General features: G+C 41.9%; 2 protein-coding genes across 2 annotated transcripts; both read right to left on the bottom strand.

The window, feature by feature from the left end:
* Window positions 1–1,075: 1,075 nt before the first annotated feature.
* On the bottom strand, window positions 1,076–6,580 carry cimip2b (ciliary microtubule inner protein 2B; the record flags this gene model as incomplete). Its single annotated transcript, XM_080743468.1, has 6 exons — window positions 1,076–1,170; window positions 1,977–2,183; window positions 2,716–2,845; window positions 3,336–3,493; window positions 3,993–4,225; window positions 6,516–6,580. The coding sequence occupies 6 exons, from the start codon at window positions 6,578–6,580 to the stop codon at window positions 1,076–1,078; spliced, it is 888 nt and encodes a 295-aa protein (XP_080599594.1).
* Window positions 6,581–20,353: 13,773 nt separating this feature from the next.
* Window positions 20,354–21,145, bottom strand: rnf208 (ring finger protein 208; the record flags this gene model as incomplete). The annotated part of the gene is made up of 1 exon (XM_080742966.1): window positions 20,354–21,145. The coding sequence occupies one exon, from the start codon at window positions 21,143–21,145 to the stop codon at window positions 20,354–20,356; it is 792 nt and encodes a 263-aa protein (XP_080599092.1).
* Between the last annotated feature and the right edge of the window lie 379 nt (window positions 21,146–21,524).

Here is a 21,524-nt window from a genome sequence, read left to right as displayed (position 1 = left end):
GCATAGAAAATACATTTCTCTATTTGTGATCGTGTTATTGTATTCATCACCCTCAAATGTCACAGAATCCAACGGGTTACAGATTTAGTTGTTGCACCAAGTATAGCAACTGATGAAGATGACAGACAATATTTGGACTTATATCAGGAATGGGTACACATAACAATACAACCCAAGGTTCTACTAAAGATGAACATCACTCTTGCAAACCAACAATAATTCTTGGTAGTACCAAATTATTCCCTGCACCACCTTCATGTGTGGACTGTGAGTGAAGTCTACAGTTCTGGCCACCTGTGTTTTGATCTACTGTAATTCCAAGCATGGTTAAATGTATGTGCATGAGTAAATGGAAAACATTGCAGGTGCTACAGTAGATGCCTCAATCCACTTTCCAAATGCTTCTTAACGCTTTTATTAAAGAATACAAGTAGAATAGTTGGCATTTTTTAGCAGCTGAATTTTAGATGAGTGGAATTGTTAGGAGTGTACAGTATGTCTCTCTGTGAGGTGTTGCACAAATAATAAGCCATGATGTGGTTGTTTCAGGTATATAGTCTGTCAGGTACATTTTGATAGAACAGTAATAAGCTAGAATTGGGACTGAGAAATTGTCTTGTCATTAATTTGATGAGGATTTTCAGTGTTCTGCAATAAACTGAACATAGTGAAATTATTACTATATAACTATAATAACAATAATATAATTATGACTTAACTTTATAACAATATATTTTACCCTCAATGTTTGAATGCATCCTCTAGACCCAAGTGACAATCTGCCTAAATAAAGATTGCATTGTCTATATGTCTATTGTCTTTTCTGTATTGTGGAGTCTTCGGTAAGCATGCAGTACATACAGTAGTCAAATAATTAAACAGAAATCACTCTATAAATCATACAAACTCAATAGAATGTCAACACACATATTTAATCACATGATTCTGAATCCAGTGCAAATTCTTATAACATGAATTAATCATAAGTTCATGCAATTTGAATTTGAATGCAATTTCATAAAATCATTTTATCAGATCTTTCTTGATTCTTGCTGTGGTCTGCTGGCCTTTTCCACTACGATCTTCCCTCTATCTGCCTCTGAGCATCACCCATCCCTAGTGTGTTGTGGGTAAGATGACCGAAGGTATGTCCATATCTGAATTTGTATCCTGTAGGATGGTATCAAGTTAGACATGACTGACTTTTAAAACATATCATGGTAAAGCAATTGCTAGCTACAGTAGATGAAGACAAGATTCACACACAAATTGATCAAAAGTTGCTAAACAAAACCTTGCACAGCAGTGGTATAAGAGTTATCATTATATACACAACATAGAACTGCAATGTGTTCCAAAGGGGAGTTGCAATTTGACAGACAATATTATAATGATTATCATTGTGTTGTAGGGGTGGGCGATATGGTGATAAATATCGCTGAGACGATACAATGTCTCCTCGATATGCCTTTTCAGAGATATCGTATATATCGTGATACAATGAGGGAGCCTTATAAACAATCCTGTTGAATTGTTAATACAGAGATTCAATGCAGAATCCATTTAAACCTGCCTTTTGGTCTAAATCAGTATTTCTCAAACTTTAAAATGTCAAGGTCTCCCCTTAACTCTGACAGTATACAAAAAATGTATACACATTTGTATACTGTCAGAGTATACTTGTAAGGATCAATTTAGACCTCCCAAAAGGAACCCAGAGTCTCCCTGGACCACACTTTGAGGACCACTGGTCTAAATAAATGGGCTGTTACTCCTTTTTCTTTTAGTTTTTGTTACCTTGTAGGTGGTTACTGTTGAGTAACTTGAAAAATAACCATAAAAACCAACATGAAAAAGAATCGTGATAAGATTGTGTATCGTGATACAGCTTGGGAAAATATTGTGATATTGTATGTTTCCATAGCGCCCACCCCCATTGTGTTGTACAGTAAGTAAGTGTTGATAATGATAAAGACCTGGCACATGTCCTGTGTATGAAGGCATCAGGCCCTGTGTGGAGGAATACACAGTGGGAATTGGAGGCAAGGTGTCGATCCCTCCTGGGATCAGGGAGGTGGGTTCACCCCGGAACTGCCTTCCAAACTGGATCAGGGCCTTATTAGTGGTAATGGGGTAACCAGTGCCAATCAAGAAACGAGCTTTTGGCACATATCCAGTGAAACCTGGACACAGAGAGACAGACATCAGTCCGTGAGCTAATGGAACGTCTTAGTAACAACCAAAGCTCAAAGATAAAGCTATCACATATGACATAATCTTTTTTTTTTTTTTTTTTTCAATTGAATTCAATTCAATCATTATTAGCGGACTCAGGTCCAAATAATAACAAGATACAAGGAATAAACAATAAAGAAAATATAACAAAATTAAAATAAATAGTCCATAACTTAACCCACAGGCAAAACTCACAGGCATTTTAGCCAGTGCACCCTAAGTCTGGATACATACTGTGAACTGCTCATTATGGGGCTGGAGAGCGCCACAATGATGTTGTTAGTAGATGCATCCAGCCGTTGCATGAACTTGAACATTAAATGTCTTACAAGTGCTTTAAAAGTACTCACTGCAGCAGTAACAAACATCTGACTAGCACTGCCCCCTCTGGGTTTTTAAGGAGTATTCTCACTGTATCATTATATGCTACTTGTTGCAACCTTTGCATACTATATTTCTTTGCATTTGTATATATTGTACCTGAAATAAAGTACTTGTGTGGGCTATTGTCATCCATGAAGTACGGTGATCCCATATCCGTCTGAGACTTAGGCCTGTAAGAGAACGGCTCTGTGGTGATGGCTGTCAGAGGGGTGGTCGGTACCCGGGCCTTTGGGGGATGGACAAACGGACATACAGCACCTCATCTTCGCGTACCGCCACAATAAAGGACAATCAATGTGAATCTCAGACACATAATCATTCAATCTGAGTGGTCTGATTGGAAAGCTTCCCACAGGTCTGCTCTACTGTTAGGCTTTACTCTTAGAGAAAGGTGCATCACAATTAACTGACACTGTATCTCCACCATGAATGATTAAACACCTGTGTGTTAGGCGTTTGATGACAACAAGTGTTCATGTGACTGTGACACTGTGTGCATGTGTGTGTGCGAGTGTGCATGTGTGTGTGTGTGTGTGTGTGTGTGTGTGTGTGTGTGTGTGTGTGTGTGTGCGTGCACGTGTGTGTGTGTGTGTGTGTGTGTGTGTGTGTGTGTGTGTGTGTGTGTGTGTGTGTGTGTGTGTGTGTGTGTGTGTGTGTGTGTGTGTGTGTGTGTGTGTGTTTGTGTGTGTTTGTTTGTTTGTTAAAGGAGTTGTTACTTGAAACTCTGGGCTGGAGTAGCTTCTGAGGACTGGCAGGTCATTTGATTGCATGTTGTGAGCCCTGGTTTTCTGGTCTCGTTGGAACTCCGTGAGCGCTCGTCTGCACGTCTCAGCGTACGTGTGAGCAAAATAGTTTTGGCTTTTGGGAACAAAGCCTGTGAATAGAACCGGTAAACATTACATAACACAATTGTGTGTGTGTGTGTGTGTGTGTGTGTGTGTGTGTGTGTGTGTGTGTGTGTGTGTGTGTGTGTGTGTGCATGCGTGCATGTGTGTTCGTGTAAGAGCATTGACTAATTTATGCTCCGTCATATACTGGTGTCACACACCAAAAATAGCAGATCTACAAGCTCACACAACACGTGTGTTGTAGTGAGCTTGTACTGTAGACTGATCGGCTACATGTGCATATTGTCACTGTTGGGCAGTTAAACATGTGTATGTTTTTTCTTGTAAAGTAAAGCCCTGCTTCATCATACACAAAACTAGTGAAAACAGCAGATCTACAAGCACACAACGCCTCGCGTCGCGAGGCGTTGTGTGCTTGTAGATCGGCTGTTTTCACTAGTTTTAAATCATTCTTAAAATGATGAATACAAAATGAACGGTTTTGGACATACAAGGTTTCCATTCGACAACGGCGACATGCGATACCTGTGTATCCAGGTATTATGCTCTGCAAACTCCTCTGATCCCCGACGTGATGAAAGCTCCTCCAGATCTCGTCCCGTGGACCTGTGTCCTCTTCTGTGGACGGGAAGCGTCCCGTATGGAGCACCAGGCGCTGGGAGTGCCTCATCATGTCAGGACTGGTCAACAGCTTGGCTGTGAGCTGCCCATAGGTTTGACCCAGGTGAAACTTTAGCTGGGGGCAGTAACCTGCGTAACTTAAAGGAGCCATACATAAATAAAGGCACAGTCCACCACCACACCTTTATGACAGTTGTGTGCTCATTGTGTGTGTGTGTGTGTGTGTGTGTGTGTGTGTGTGTGTGTGTGTGTGTGTGTGTGTGTGTGTGTGTGTGTGTGTGTGTGTGTGTGTGTGTGTGTGTGTGTGTGTGTGTGTGTGCATATACTGTAGTAGTATATAGCCTAGGCCAGTGGTTAAACTTGTGGTTTAGCTTGTGACCCAAAAGAGAAATTAGTTTACTGATCATTTTTGTTTTAAAAAACATGAAAAAAAAAAGAAAATAGCTGTTTTGGAAATGTTTTTTTCTTTTTAAATATTTGTAATAATAATAATTAATAAACATAATGTAGGAAACAAAAACAAAGGGACCCATTAAGATCTGTCTGCGACCCACAAATGGGTCCCGAACCACTGTTAGGGAAACAGTGGCCTAAGCTATATTAGTTGCCATTTATTTGTGTGTCACAAAATTCCTCCAAGTCAGACTTATTTTGGTTACAATTTACACATTTTATATTTTTGTTTTAGTATTTTTGTTTACAACTGTTTTTATGATGATGTCTACTACATAGTACTGTGATCCATCTGTCTGTTCAATGTTATATTATATGCACCAACACATGAGTTAAAGAAGCAGTGCTCTTCTGAGCACAGGTCTTCGCCAGGTCAGGTAGGTTTTTTTGGCCTCCTTGTGGCGCTATATAATAGGAGTGATTTGATGCTTTTTGTTACAAAAATGTATTTAGCAAAAGTTGACCCGCTAGTGGCGCTATAACCAATGTGAAAAGGGTGGCATCTGTTCCTTGACCTAGTGGGAATGTGCGTGCAAAATGTAACGCACGCAATTTGCAATTTGTTCAATCAAAACGCACCAATCCTGCAAACTTTGGAAGCCAAAGTAAGCCAATTAGGATGGAATATGAAATATCGGAGAGATCAGTCTTGATCACATGACTATAGAGATAGGCCTACTGTGTACCGATTTGTGTGATTTTGGGCTAAATCTGTAAGAGTAGGCTACTGTCCAATAAAACTGTCCTGGTGGTGCTATAACCCATGCAGGCTTATAGGCCCATGCAAAGAATATTGTGCGTGCACAGTTTCAATACCATCGTGCCAACGATGCCGGAGATTAGCTGTCCACAAACACGGGGACACGCACACACGCGGACAGGGGCGAAATCATAATTACAGCCATGCCTTTCGGCCTGGTGGAGAAATCAGCCATGCCTTTCGGCCTGGTGGAGACAATCAGCCTTTCCTTTTCGGCCTGGCGGAGACAATAAGCCTTGTCTTACCTGGATGAGTTTCCTTTTAGTTGACCTTGTACCAATGGGCTGTACTGTCATGAAACTGTACCTTTCCCTATGCAAACTTCTAATAAATACTTCAATCAATCAATCAATCAATCAATCAATCAATCAATCAATCAATTTGACGGCTCATGAACATCATGGCTTAGCCTACACTATTAGTCCATGGGCCATACGAGTTGTTGGTATCAAAAAGGTGGCAAAGGTTACCATGCATTTTTGAAAAGCTCTATATCTGTAGATTATATTTTGGTATGATAACCCTTTCTGAGACACAGCTAAATTGGTGTTATCAGCCGCTAGAGTTGGTGTCCCATTAACTTTACATTACAGGGAAAAAAAGCTAAAAATTATTCTGCTTTGAGTCGCATAAGAGGGGTCAAACTAGCTAGGGGGTTTTCATGATGCTGAATCCATTGCAAGCATCTGTTTTGCACGAAAAACATCCGTGGGGCTAAAACGCCCCCCACAAAAGTGTGAAAAGTGATGACTCATCACTTTTCATCACTAAACCATAGTCTTGTGGGACAGTTTTTAGCCCAAGGAATGTGCTTTTGTGCAAAACAGATGCTTGCAATGGATTCAGCATCATGAAAACCCCCCTAGTTTGACCCCTCATATGCTACTTAAAGCAGATTCATTTTTTGCTTTTTTTTCTCCTGTAATGTAAAGTTAATGGGACAACAAATCTAGCGGCTGATAACACCAATTTAGCTGTGTCTAAGAAAGGGTTATCATACCAAAATATAATCTACAGATATAGAGCTTTTATAAAATGCATGATAACCTTTGCCACCTTTTTGATACCGACAACTCGTATGTCGTATGGCCCATGGACTATATCCTGAAGAAGTAGACTATTGTTGTTGCATAATTGAGAACACCTGCTGCCTGGTTTGATTAGGCCATTAAGCTATTTGAATGAAGGAATGAAGTCGCAGAAGGCCTACTTACCCTGGTATGTATTGTGGATCAGCTGTCACCAGAACTTTGCTAAATTTGGGGGGAAATTCGTCCATGTTAAAAGCCTCGAATAGCAAAGTTGAGCATTGTTTGTTGGTTGCTAGAGAGAGGTAGGGAGGAGTGAGACATGTAGGCTGCACAAAACCCTCATTTACAATCCGCAGTACGACGGTGTCACTTATCAAAACGGTTTTTTCTCAAGTGCCCGGGCACTTGAGAGAATTGGGCACGTTGTTTCTCCTTAATTGTCCCTGTTGGCATGGGGAGCTTAATGACATGATATCTGTTAGCCTTCCATGAGGACTGCTTCCGAATCTATATCCTACCGAGCATTTTTCTAGCTAATGTCAGATTTCTGAATAGTGATTATTATTATTCAAATAGGCCCTATTTAACTCACGGAAACTAAAATTAGGTATGTTTGTTATTAGTTTACTAGTTGGCCGTAGGCCTGAACTATTTCAATATTTCAATGTGACATTAATTTTGTTATTGTCGTTGTTATTTTCATTTTTCAGGTAAACAATGTTTTATTTTTTATTTTATTTTTTACCGAATGGGTTCTCAGATTGGGTCAAGGATGACCCCTAGTGTCACGTTTCAGTACTGACTGACCTTACCACAAGCATTCTATGGTTCTACCTCTCTCTGACTCTGATTCTACAGAATAGTGAGTAGTGACACATACACCTCTTGATTCTTGACAACTGGAGCTAATAGGCCTACTAGATGGACAAAGTGGAGAAAATCAGCCATGGATGGATGAATAAGAATAACAGATGCCTATTCAAATAATTATAATTAAGTAATAATTAATTTAAACCACTCTTAACAGAAGGGGTTTGCCGCTCTGACATCACGCTCTGGCTTGATGTCCCTTTTATGCCCATATATTTTATTCCCATATATAGGCCTTGTCGACAATGTGATGTCAGAACATGCCCATATATGGGTATTCCCAGAAAACACTTGCAAATTAATTACGTCCTTGTCCGTTTTATGCATAGAGTATATATAAAATAGAGAGCGGACGAGCCCCGCCCCCACTATCATTTCAATGCAAGTGCTCAGTGGCGTTTTGAAGCAACGGCTACGTGCTAGCATGTAGCTAAATCCAGGTGCATTCTGGGGGAATTGGAACCACCGTGGTTCCAAAATGACGTCACGCTGCTCTCCTCTCCTGTCTGGAGTGGAGGGGGCGGGGCCAAAATGCGCGTTTAGGCTGCAGTTCCAACTTTGGCCACCATCGGGGTTGCTTCAAATCTAGCCCTGGGTTCTGGGGGCTTGGTTTTATGCCCATATATGGAGATCCCTGTCCCGATGTCATCAATATCAAGGGCATATCTGGGAATGCCCATATTTGGTAATACCCATATCTGGGCATATTCGGACATCACATTGTTGACTATCATGCATGAATCACCATATATGGGTAACTGGTCATATATGGGTATATCACTTGCCAGATGGTCAAGAATTGGCGCGACGTCGCATGTCGCCCTGAGGTGTCTTACTAGTGTATCTATATAGACCCACATGATGTCACAGGGGGCATATTGAACAATTAGAAAAGGGACTTGGATAGGCGACGTACAAATACATATGGACATTGTATCAAATACTTATTACACACAAAGTAACGTTTTGGAGCGGCTAGCACATATCAAAAACAGGTAATTGCTTCTTCTTTCGTGTATCATTTTGTGTATTATTGCTGACATTATGTACGTACATTTCACAATGTGACACTATTTGAACACTGCCATTATGTGTGAGTGAGTGAAGTCGGTTTAAGTGACGATGGGGTATCAACATTTTCCACATTAGATCAGCCAGTCCAGTTTTTTAGAGATGTTTTGAAAATATATCGAAATCTGTCACTATGCCTATAGGCTACTGTATAGATATAGATACCTTTATTATCCCAAGGGGGAAAAATCAGTCGCCCGGAGGCAGCACAACAGTTTTAAGGTTTACAAATTACAGAGAAGTATGAAAAAGAAAAAGTACTGTTGTGTGCAGTAAAAAAGGGCAAGGCACAATAAAAAAGAGGAATACATAAAGTGTCAAAAGCAGTCAACACTCACGTCACAACACAAATAGCAATACTTGAAGCACAACTTATCAATGCAATGCCAAACAAAAGTGTTCAAACAGTCAGACAGTGCTAGTCAAAAGGCACAATAAAAAGAAGAAATTATACATAAAGTGCCAAAAACAGTCAACGCTCATAAGTGTCAAGTCACAACACAAATAGCAATACTTAAAGCACAACTTATCAACTTATCTTATGGCATGGTGGCTCATGTCCTATAGTACAAACAACATGACATATTGACATATAGATACAGAGCAAAGTGATAGTCTGTCATATTTGTATGTGCTGGTATGTTTATCTATGAGTCTGTGTCTCTGATCTGATGAGCCATACCGTCACTAGTCACCTGGGGACAGGAATGCTGATCATATCAGCAAAAAGGCATGTGTATTTTACACATTCCGAGAAGTCCAGATCCTCAGAGATATATCTCTTTGTTATGAAATGCAGTTTAGTGTTTCAGCCTCTGCCCTCTGTGTACAATTCTTCTACCTATACGTATCCTCACACACACATATCGCAAATCTTTGCTTCCTCTAGTATGCCATAAATCCGGTATCTGTGTTGCTTGTCTCACACACATACGTCATATTCGTATTGTTCTTCTCTATCTCAGCATTCTGTCATCGCCGGTCTGGATCCCACAGTGCTCTCTATCATCACATGCACAGTAGTGGTAATTCATCCATTTCACTGGTGTAAAGCAATGGTTCTCAACCTGTGGATTGATTTTGGGGGCTCCCCAGATGATTAACTTAATGTGCAACATTGTTTTCTCACTCATCAGTAAACAAACCAACATAAAGTTTAAGTGTATATAGAGGGTATCTGCACATTTCTAAAGCAACAATTTAAGGACTTTTTAATACCTCTAAAATGACAAATTAGACATTGGCCAAATTGTCAAATATTAGAGGCAGAAATTGTGAATATAGCTGATCTACATGATCGCAACGCAAGGCGTTGTGAGCATGTAGATCTGCTATTTTCACAATAGAACTGTGTTGTACAAAATGTTATTCCTCAACTTAGTGCTCGTCAGGGTGGAGTGGGTCCCCAGTTCAAATATGATTATTTTGGAGGTCGCGGCCTGAAAAGGTTGAGAACCACTGGTGTAAAGCAGTGGATCTCAAACATTTTTGGCTCAGGGCACCCCTGTAAGTGACATTACAGTACTGTACATTTATGTCAAGTATGAATGAAATGAGCTTGTTGATCTGCTATTTTCAAAAGATTTATTTGAGAACTTGTGAAATGGGACATTCTGCATAATGAGTACTTTTTACTTTTGGTAGCCTACTTTAAAGGTACTTTTTGATGGCAATACTTTTGTACTTTTACACAAGTCAATTTTGAATTCAGGAGTTTTACTTCTAACGGAGTATTTCTACATTGCAGTATTGACTATTTTACTTAAAGGGATAGTTCACCCCAAGAATGACTTTTTTCTATCGATTACTCACCCCATGGAGACTTTAATTCATGGATATTCTTTTGTTTTTATCGCATTCCTAGGCCAATAATTTGAGGAGATTCTTTGTGTCTCCGACCTAGGGAACCACTGCTGGTCATCAAATTATATTTGGTTTAGGAATGTGACAAATACCCAAAAATACCCATGTAGTCTATTCTGTGAATAATCGATGTCGAGGTGAAGTAAAAAAGTCCATTTGGTTACATTTGTACACTCAGAGTTAAAATGAACACTGTGGAATTCACTGTGTGTGCACAGAGTAAGTTTTATGAGTTCAACCGTGTTGTGACTTGTCCCTGCCGTACCTGGGATATGCAGCTATGGCCAGAGGTGAAAAAAGTGCTCTGTTTTGTTTTAGTTTTTCAGTGTAGTGGAGTAAAAATAACAATATTTACCTCTAATATATAGTGGGGTAGAAGTATAAAGTATTGAAAAAGTAAACAAAAACATATATATATATATTTGTTTTATTTAAGTACAGTACTTAATGAACTGAATTACTTTCCACCACTGGCACTGGCTGGGGTGCAATGCAAGTCTGCAGGTTCAAATAGTGTACAGGTGAGTCACCTCCCCTCCCCCATGTTACAGTGACAAGAATGAGCAAGAACCCACAAGCAGCACCATATACTGTAGCTGTGTGTTGCCAGACGGTGCATGGGGAGGTGTGGTGAACAAGCACAGGCGGAAATGCAGAGATGTTTTGAATTCTCCATCACCACCTCACCTCACTGACTGAGTTAGTCATTTTTGCGTGGGTTGTCTGAAGCAGTGACTTGAGAGACGGTTTTTACCATTTTCATTCTGTGGAAGAGGTGTGAGGAAGATGAATCTATACAGGAGCTTTGGAAACCTTTTGGAGACTTGGGTGGCTGAGGGAGTGCCTTACTCACACACGCAGGAGGAACCGTGGCTTCGGAGAGACGACAGCAATCCAGTTACGGTCTCGGGATCCACGCTGACGTCCGTGTCCGACATGGGGATAGGTGTGCGCTCCGAATCGGTGGACTCTGGGGTGGAGCTGGCCAGCTCGGACATATCACTCCCTTCACCGGGCTTCTCGGCGCCGTCAACAACAGGGAGTCCAGAAACAGACCCAGTTCCAGCACAACGAGAGGAGGATGGACTCACACGGCCGTCGACATCACAGACTCCTGTCCTGTCTCCGCCGTCCTCTCCCTCTACCTCTTCCTCTTCCCCATGGACCAGTCCTGTCAGAGCACAGTCGTCCCGGGAGCGCTCCGTGGCCTTGCACTGCAAAGTGGAGCAGGCGTTGCAGAGGACGGGCCCCAGGTCGCAGAGTCTGAAGCAGAGCCCCTCGCCCCAAGTGGTGCTCAGGCAACAGAGTCAGAAGTCATCCCTAGTGGTCAGACAGGTATCAGAGGACTACACAACAGGCCAAAGATCAGGGAGTTTGGGCAGAAAGAACACAAGCCTGCAGAACACATCTGGACATATTAGACGACCTCTGTCCCTGCATCACAGCCTACCTAAGGCTAAGATCATTACAAAGGTGAGTTACTACAGGCCAGCCATGACAGAGATGCATGCTGTTTGAACTGAACTGACTGTGGTTATAGTTGTAGAAATTGATTATGTGTCCATTTTGACATTACGTTTTTACTCCTCTAAGCAAATAATTACTGCTATTTGTTTTGGACTGCTTTTTTTGCATTTTTAAATAACTGTCACTCGTGCCCAAGTGGGTCCTTGGGTCCTTGAGGGGGTTCCAGGGGACGCCCAGCAACATGAGGACGTTTTTATGGCTATTCAAAAATAGCAGATCTACAAGCTCACAATCTGTCTGTTGACAAAGGTTGACAAATCTTCTCTTATGGGATAATGGGGGCCCCTGGCACAAAAATGTTTCAAATGGGGATCCGCAGCCAAATACATATCAAAATTGGGTTCCTTGACATGAAAATGTTTAGGAACCTCTCTGCTGCCTTAAGAAAGTCACTGACGTGCTCTAATTCCATTTCCCTTTCCACCTAGAGCAAGTTGCAACACACACAAACGTGCCTTCACATTTTACAGGACGACAGGCATGTAATTACATGGACAGAATCCCTTTCATGGCAGAGAGTTGTCATGAGTCCCTCTGTGGTGTTTCAGACTATAAACCAGTCTGTTCAGGTTCGCTCTATAGCCTGCAGGCATGAGAGGAATTGAGCCATCAGTGAGCTCAGCTAGCTCAGACGGACTATTTGTGTGGGTGGGAGTGACGTAATGACACTGATAAATAAATAAAATAAATTAAATAAATACTTCACATATTTATATATAACATATTTTGAGGCACACAAAATATTTAATACATTTTGTGAAACGGTATTTTCAGGGAGTAAATAACATTTAGAAGTATTATATTTATAGCTATCCTACATGTATTTATATTCTCTAATTAATTTGGAAACGGTCACCCTGATTGCAAGTGCAGCCCAAATAGATACCCAGTGTCGATTTTATTTTCTAAAATAAAAAAGCCAATACATTCAACATCAATTAAGCATAATTCTTTTACACATCTTCTTAGACTGTATAATGTTTATGTTTTGTTTGAGATCCACCTCCAAACCATTCCATATATGAACCTAACAGACTCTTTATAGTGGTATGAACACAATCGTAATAATTTCTTGCTTTGAACATCTAGTTGAGTTGTGCTTGTGATATCCTTCATTGTTAAATATCCTTATTGCTCTTTTTTGCATTATGTATAATGTTTGTATCCAGGTTACATTTATAAGTGTTACTCCATACACAATAATGGGATCTGGCAAAACAAGTGAACAATACAGAGTGTACAATGCTTTGTGATCCAGAATGAGTCACTCGTTTTCCCAGGATTGTGATGCTTCTTGCCAGCTTTTAGCACTCACATTATGGACTTTCCTGCTGATTTTGTGGCTTAATATCACATCAAGAAATGTATATATTGTCGTTGTCGGGTGGAAACCTTGTATTAGAGTTAGTGTCGAAGAGTCCTTGAGCAAAACTCTGAACCCCTAGTTGCTCCTGGTGAGCAGGTTGGTGCCTTGCATGGTTTCCTCTGCCATCGGTGTATGAATGTGTGTGTGTGTGTGTGTGTGTGTGTGTGTGTGTATGTGTGCGTGTGTGTGTGTGTGTGTGTGTGTGTGTGTGTGTGTGTGTGTGTGTGTGTGTGTGTGTGTGTGTGTGTGTGTGTGTGTGTGTGTGTGTGTGTGAAGGGGTGAATGTAATGCACAATCTCTGTAAAGCGCCTTGGATAAAGGCGCAATATAAATGCACCATTTATGTCAAACCACCTTCTAAATGTTTCCCATGTAACCATTCCATGTTTTTGCACTGTGCAGAACCAGGGTGACAAGCAGAAGGAAGGCCTCAGTCCTGGGTTGAGTTACCTAGAGCGAGTGTGCCAGATGTTGGAGGAAATTGCCAGGCTTCAAAAAGATAATCGTGGATTACAGCTGGAGATGGATGCCCTCCTGGAGTCTAAGCAGTCAGCGCAGGTAATTATGATTCCAGAGATTACCTTAATTCCATTTAGTCCTGGCAAATTGTCCTCGCTAGCTGTAGATCATATCAGTATTTGTGGTGATTATGAATTATTGAACAGCATGGAAGCTACTTTCTCAACACTCATACGGTATACGGTAATGTAGGATTACATCATAGAGTTGACCACTTTTGGGGCATGTCTCTTTTAGATATCTGACAGTTCACAGTCATATGATAAAGTATAAAATACTGGTGGAGTCAGGTTAGGACTTTAATGCATTGTTAGTGAATTTATTTACCACAAACCATATCACCATTTCCTTTCTTTTTAGGCTTCAGAATCCCTCTTCTGTGATTGCAAAGCTATCGCGGAGGAACCCATTCCTAGTGAAACCTGTGAAATGAACAGTGAGGAGCATATTTCCACAGAAACACAGTGGCAGAATAATAATGATAACCATGATTTTCGGAGGAGGTCAGCTTCAGATACTAATATCCTGGCACACCATTTAAGTGAGTGACCTCTTTTTCATTTGAGTCATTTCCTATCATATCCCCTCAAGGAAATGATTTGACCTGTTTCATGTGCACAATGTTGATCTTGTGTAGCTAATGTTTGTAATTTGTTACAGGAAAGGTAAAACCAAACTCTAGGGGGCAGCATGTTAATATAAATGGCTTGCTTGAACAAGCAGAGGACCATGAAAATCAGGTAAAAATGACATAATCAAGCCTTTGGCTTTGCAAATATCGTCGTTGTCGGGTGGAAACCTTGTATGTCCAAAACCGTTCGTTTTGCATTTATCATTTTAAAAATGATTTAAACTAGTGAAAACAGACGATCTACAAGCACACAACGCCTCGCACCGCGAGGCGTTGTGTGCTTGTAGATCTGCTGTTTTCACTACTTTTGTGCGACCGCCTTGTATGATGAAGCAGGGCTTTACTTTACAAAAGAACAAACACATTTTAAACTTGGAGATACGAGGTTTCTGCCCGACAGTGACGATATGTTGCAGTGACTCTCGTATTAAATGAAATTTTCATCTAACTTACAGAATGATTTGATTTAATATGGCTTTGATAATATACTCACATGAGGGGAATTTATTTCACGTATCTGATAATCAGCCTGTATTTTGATGAAATGTTTTGCTTTCTGTTTCTCTTCGTGACTTAAAGGAGGAAACCAATAAACAAACACACAGGAAGTTGAAGATAGGAACGCTGAGAAGAGATGAGACAGCTCAGCTGTCAGATACAGAGACAAACAGGTGAGATATACTGTAGTACGTTGCACAGTGATGTCTGTTGCAGTACTTTTCAGTTACATTTTATAATAGATTTTTATTATTGCATGATGCTCATTATGAAATGTCTGTGCGGCTTTAAAGCTGCAATGCACACGTTTCATGTCCAATCCGGGATTCAAACCTGATCTCCCGCACGACAGACCAAGGTCTGCCGCAGTGGTTCTCAACCTGTGGGACGGGGCCCCCAGGGGGGGTCCCAAATTATTTTGGGGGGTCCTCAGATGATTAACTTAATAATATACAACTTTGTTTTCTCACTCAACAGTAAACAAACCAACATAAAGTTTAAGTGTATAGAGGGTATCTGCACATGTATAAAGTGACAATTTAAGGACTTTTTAATACCTCTAAAAAGACAAATTAAACATTGGCCAAATTGTCAAATATTAGAGGCAGAAATTGTGAGAATAGCAGATCTAGACTAGCATGTAGATCTGCTATTTTCTTGTCCCATGTAATACAAAATGTAATGCCTCAACTCTTAGTGCTCGTCAGGGTGGAGGGGTCCCCAGTTATAATGTGATTATTTTGGGGGGTCATGGCCTGAAAAGGTTGAGAACCACTGGTCTACCGTACATAACATTTCTCAATGGTAGAGTAGGGAAACCCCTCCAACCACTGCAGATTTGGACCAGATTTGGTGGTGCTCAACCTGTGGGTCTGGACCCCAGGGGGGTCCCGACATGATTTTTATTTTTTTGGTGGGGGGGTCCCCAGATGACAGTGAAGTGACGATTTACCTAAAAAAAAGAAATGAAAGAAAACCATTACTGTACTGCATCAAAAGTCAACAAACAATACTGTAAAAATGGTCAAACATTGTCCAAATTGGCAAATAATATAAGAAAGAGGCAAACATTGTAAACTCCTACAAGTCCATCTAGTTCTTGTCAGGGTTGGAGAGTCCCCAGTTCAGATATGATTATTTTGGGGCCTGAAAAGGTTGAGATAATAATTGAATACAGTGGCAGTGGGCCTGCCTTACAGGATCACTGGTCCGGAGCTAATGCACAGTGTGCTCAAAGGCATATAGTGAGAGCATCTGTTCCTTCCTCCTGCACACCATTGGTTACTTTATTTTATACTGCAAAATACGGAGCATTCATTTATCTCAGGGATTGTAATTTGACCACTATGGGACTATGCTTTTAGACTCAGACTTAAATTGACACTCAGGATATTTGCAGTGTAGCCCCTATGCCGCCGAATTCCGTCATAGTTTTCATACTGATTACGGGTCCATTAACTCCATTTGGTTACATTTTCACACTCTCTGAGTGAAATAAAAATGACCTGCTCATGCTATCCTTAATGAACCCCAGCATCGTTACCCTGCAACGTGTCATAATAGGCCAACATTCAGCACAAATACGAGAAGGTTCGGTGAAGATAGCAGATCTACAAGATGTGCTGATGCGAGCTTGTAGATTGGCTATTTTCAGAGATTTTGTATAGAGAGAAAATAGAGGAAAGAAACAGACCCCCGGGTGACCCTAATCAATGAAGTACTTGTTGCCTTCGGTCCGAAATCTCCACATTTCATGTTTTTTCTTAAATTATAGTGCCCTACTTTGTCGCACAAGCGTGTCGTGCTAAAGTAGCAAAAATAGATGGTACTGTATATGTGTTTTTAGATCTGCTATTTTTGAAAAAAGTGAAAGTGGTTGAAAGTGGAGTGTGTCTGGGAGTTTATAAATATTTAACCAATGAAAAGTATTAACAAGAGCTTGTGAGTAATTAATAACTATGGTGGTTCCATTGGAACATAGATTCCTTTCTTTCTTTTTTTCATTTCCTGAAAAGTAACATTTTTGAACGTACAAGGTTTCCACCCAGACAGTGACAATATAGGATTTAAGTTTTAATGAGCCCTTTCTTGTCCCCACCCCCACCCCCTCTCTGAAGCCAACAGAAGCGTCCATCCCAGAAAAAGGCTAGCAGGCATCGGCTGAGCCAGCTGTTCCGGAGAAGAAGGAAAACCATTCCCATATGAAAGGACCACACTGTTGTCATGTCTGCAGAAACCGCCTGGGACATTGATTTGGACCCAGCTTGCATCAACAGAAAGCATTTTCTTTAAACAAGTGATGGACAAAAACACATGACACTTCTGCTACTGTGAAAATGCCATCCTTGATGCAACGTAGCCCATGTTTATTTATTATTCATGGCATGCTTCCCCTCCTTATTTATACTCCAGTGGTGTGTGTGTGTGTGTGTGTGTGTGTGTGTGTGTGTGCGCATGCATGTGTGTGTGTGTGTGTGTGTGTGCGCGCGTGCATCTGCGTGTGCGTGTGTACGTGTGTGACAGGCACGATGATAGATGTGCATGTGTATATGTCACGGTTAGATAGAGAAACGGTTAGATAGAGAAACGGAGCGCTCGCCGTGCCGCACAGGGCGGAACAAGCGGTCGCCACAACAACGTCCTCCAGGCGGAGCCGCTCGATTGTCCACGACATTGCAAGCGGTGCGAAGGCCAGCGGACCTTGGTCCTGCTCTTCGCCCCCGAGCGCCGCAGGCGCGAGTGGCTTCGTAACTCGCACGGCGCGGAGCGCCGTGCGAGTTACGAAGCCGTGGTGAATGCAATCGTTATATTTATGCCCAGGCCGTAAGGCCTGGGCAAGCTAGGCTAGGCTAGGCTAGGCTAGGCTAGGCTAGGCTAGTAAATAAAGAAAGAGAGTCGCAAACGAGTGACGTCAGCGCCTTCACTAGTGAATGGCTGTCGTCGCCATCTGGTGGTGATTGGTGTGTGGTGAACGACAAAACAAGCGCTCTTACCACAGTCTAACCGAGTTACCCAAACTAACCGTAACATATATACTGTATACAGTGAATTGTGTTTTCCTTGTAACATACCGGTATATTGTCAATGATTACATATCAGTGACACAGAGACAATAATGCACAGAGCTTCAAACCTGTGTCTTTTTTTGTTCATGCTTATAAAGGCTCATTTGTACTTCATCGAGCGGTTGTGTTGCATTGCAAAAATGATGCATATTAAACTGAAAAATGTAGTTTTTGTTTTGCCACACGACACAGTTGTTGAATGCAGTCTGACTTACCCACTCGAACACCAGCATCCATATTCTGGGGGGAACATTAGTCAATCACCTATTTTTGTCAAAGAGACGGAAAAGGGTAGATTTGCAACACACTAAGACTAGATGGTTCAAGTGGTTGATATGGTACGAGTGTCTTGCATAATTGCATAATACAGTGGCCACTGGCCAGTGGTGGAAAAAATACTCAAATGTTTTATTTAGGTAAAAGTATCAATACTGCAATGTAGAAATACATTAATATAATAATGTTACAAAAGGATTGGCATCAAATTTACTTAAAGCACCAAAATTAAAGGTACAAAATGTTTGAAAATAGCAGATCTACAAGCTCACAACACATCGCGATGTGAGCTTGTAGATCGGCTATTTTCACATAACCTAGGTATAAAATGGGGCTAAAGTGGTTAATGTATGTTTTATAATATTATAAAATATATAATATATATAATATTATAATTCATATCCGCAAAGTAAGTTTAAAACTAGTAACTAACATTTCAAATAATTGTAGTGGAGTAAAATACAATATTTGGATCCGAGACGTAGTGGATGGAGTAGAAGTAAAACTATTGGAAATTGGAAATACAAATATCTCAAAATTGTACTTCCCGTGCCTTGTACTAAAGTAAATGTACTTAATTAATTTACACCACTGACAGTGGCTTCTCATTCTGGATCTTTATGAAAGTGCCTTGCTGAAGGTTATCAAAAGCCTTCTTTTATGATCATATCATATGAGTGCTTTGTGTCTTAATCTTTACTGAATAGAGATCGGCAGAGAGATTACCAAAAGGCAAACCATAGTTCTTTGGTATGCTCATTCTCTTTGGTTATATTTGTGTCCATATTTCCGTTCCCCTCCGAAATCTGAAAAGATGCCCTCATACCCAAATACCACTACTGTGAATCGACAGATAATTAATAGCCGAGACCAAACAGATAGTTTTATCATTAGATTAATCTTTATTCACCTAGGTTGAAGGGTAACGGGATAGGTGGGCACCAAGGAAGAGTGGGCACCTCTGTGTTAAATTGTCTATTTTTTTCCAAAATGTAATAAAAATAAATATTTGGTCAAATGTTTTTAAGTAAAGTAAAGTTTTTTCATGATTAGAACATGCTTAAAAATTCGACTGTTAGGTCTAATATTTCAACAATTGCTGCAAATTGCTACAAAACTTAGTTTCTTTGGTAATGTTTTTTGAAAATGTTTTGAAATAATTAAAAACAATGTAGGAAACAAAAATGAAGGGACCATAAAAATGAGTCCACGACCCACAATGGGTTCCGACCCACTGTTTGGGAAACAATGCTATACAATTTTCAAATATTGTATTTTTTAACATAATGGACAAAATAGCCAATTGTACATGGAGGTGCCCAGATGTCCCTAGTGCCCACCTATCCTGTATCCGGTAGAAGGGATAGAGCTCCCCTTTGCATTCCCATGTAAAGAGATGAGTCAATGACAAACACATCCGAACAAGAGAGGGTGAATAGGATTCCAGTCCATACATAAAATACATTTATTTGCTATATTTCTCCCTGTTTTATCTGCAACCTGTGTCCATCCATCAGGATCCATTAGTCCCACACAGCATCCATCTGTGCTATTAAATATATACATATACATCTGTGGAGGGATTTATGTATGTGAGCGATAGAGGAATTGATGAAGAGGGCGGGGGGGGGGGGGGCAATGCTTAATTCGTTACCCGCCGTGCGATGTTGTCGTGCACCCAAAATAGCCGATCTACCACCTCACACAGTGAGCTTGTAGAATGGCACCCAGTGGTGGACAAAGTATATACTCAAGTACATACTATAAGTATAAGTAAAAGTACAAATTATGAAGTACATTTTCTTTAAATATCAATGCATTGCTGTATTGAATTTTAGAACATAAACGTTTAAAAAGTAAAACTAAAAATAGGAAAACAGCAGATCTACAAGCTCACAGCGCTTCGAGGTGCGATGAGGTGTGGGCTTGTAGATCGGCTATTTTCAATGTATTTGAAATAAGGCTTAAGTGGTCAATTCATGATATATTTTTGTACGATTGGTTCCCAAGAGACCAATCCTAGAAATATAGTGGAGTCAAAAGTATTTCTGTTTGAAATGTTGTGGATTGAAAGTAAAAAAATAAAACAATAAAAAGGTACTAGATACTACTTAGTGACTGTCCACCACTGGTGTCACCTTGGTCTACATCAGTGGTTCTCAAAGTGGATTCCAGGGACTCTGTGGGTTCCTTTAGGGGGGGGGGGGGGGGGGGTCTAAATTGCCTCATACCAGTCTGTAACTCTGACAGTGTACAAATGGAACCAAATGATTTGGTTCCATTTGTACAGTTAAGGGGGAGACCTTTGAAACTTGAAAGTTTGAGAACCACCGGTCTACATGATGCCACAGGAGGACAGGGGGTTGGCGATCTGGCAGGTGCAGGCCGACTGGCAGTACTGGCGCACAGTCTGGTAGCAGCTGCGGTCCGCCTCCCCGCCCCACTGCACGGGCCCGTTGGGGTCGGAGGGCAAGCGGCTCAGGATGCTGGTGTTGATGGCCAGGGCAGCCAGGCCATAGTCAGTGAACAGCACCGTCTCGCGCCGGCACGTCGGGCAGGAGATGAACTTGTACTTGGGGCACGACTCGTAGAGGATCTGCAGGCACTCCTCGCACACCGAGTGCAGGCAGGAGAGGATGCGCGGGCGCTTGCCGGCGAAGTTGTAGGTGTGGCCGCACGTGGGGCAGTCCAGCGGCTCGCAGGGCATGACGGGCCCCCCCGAGGAGGACGAGGAGGCGGACGAGGACGTGGACGAGGAGCGCAGCACGTACTGGTTCACGATGACGTCCTCCATCTTGTAGTGGAACTGGTGGTAGCAGATGTCGGAGGCGCTGGCCTTGCGCTGGGCCAGGAAGCCCTGCTCCCGGCGCGTCACGGGGGCCGAGGGAGCCGCCATGGGGCGAGAGGAGGGGACGATGGCCGCCCCCGCCATCTCCAGGGCCAGGTCACTGCAGGCCTGGTTGACGATGATCTCGCCTTCGCCCCCGCCGTCCCATGCCACTCTGGGGGGCGGCGCATAGCGCGGCTGGGTGACGGGCACGGGGCACTCTCTGGGGAACTTCTCGGACTGGATGATCTTGACGGTGTCCATGGGGATGGTAACGGTCTGGCGCCTGAGGCAGGACATTCGCTTGTGAGGAGGCCGGGCGTCTGAGAGAGAGAGAGAGAGAGAGAGAGAGAGGGGGGGGGGGGCTGTGGCTGGAGTCAGCGCTGGGCAGCCCTTCCTAGCTGTGGGTACGGGGGTGAGGTTGGGAGCTGCACCGGTCGGTCTTCACAGTCAGCCATTCGATGGCACGTGAGGACGGATGGTTCTGTCCATGTTTCCTTCAGGCCCCCCCACCCCACCCGACGTTGATGCTTTTGGCAAACGGACGCAGCAGTAGCACCTATTTCTATAGCACTCAAGCAGTAACTTCTATTCTAACTCTGAAAGTTCAGCTTAGTGGTGTTGCTATGGCCAATCAGTGACGTCAACTAGATAAAGGTAGTTGTTGTTGTTACTGATA

This window comes from Nannobrachium achirus (genome assembly GCF_963921795.1).
Source record: "Nannobrachium achirus genome assembly, chromosome: 15".
Lineage (NCBI taxonomy): Eukaryota > Metazoa > Chordata > Actinopteri > Myctophiformes > Myctophidae > Nannobrachium > Nannobrachium achirus.
Note: the sequence above shows the minus strand (reverse complement) of the source record. Positions and strands in the feature narration are given on the sequence as shown.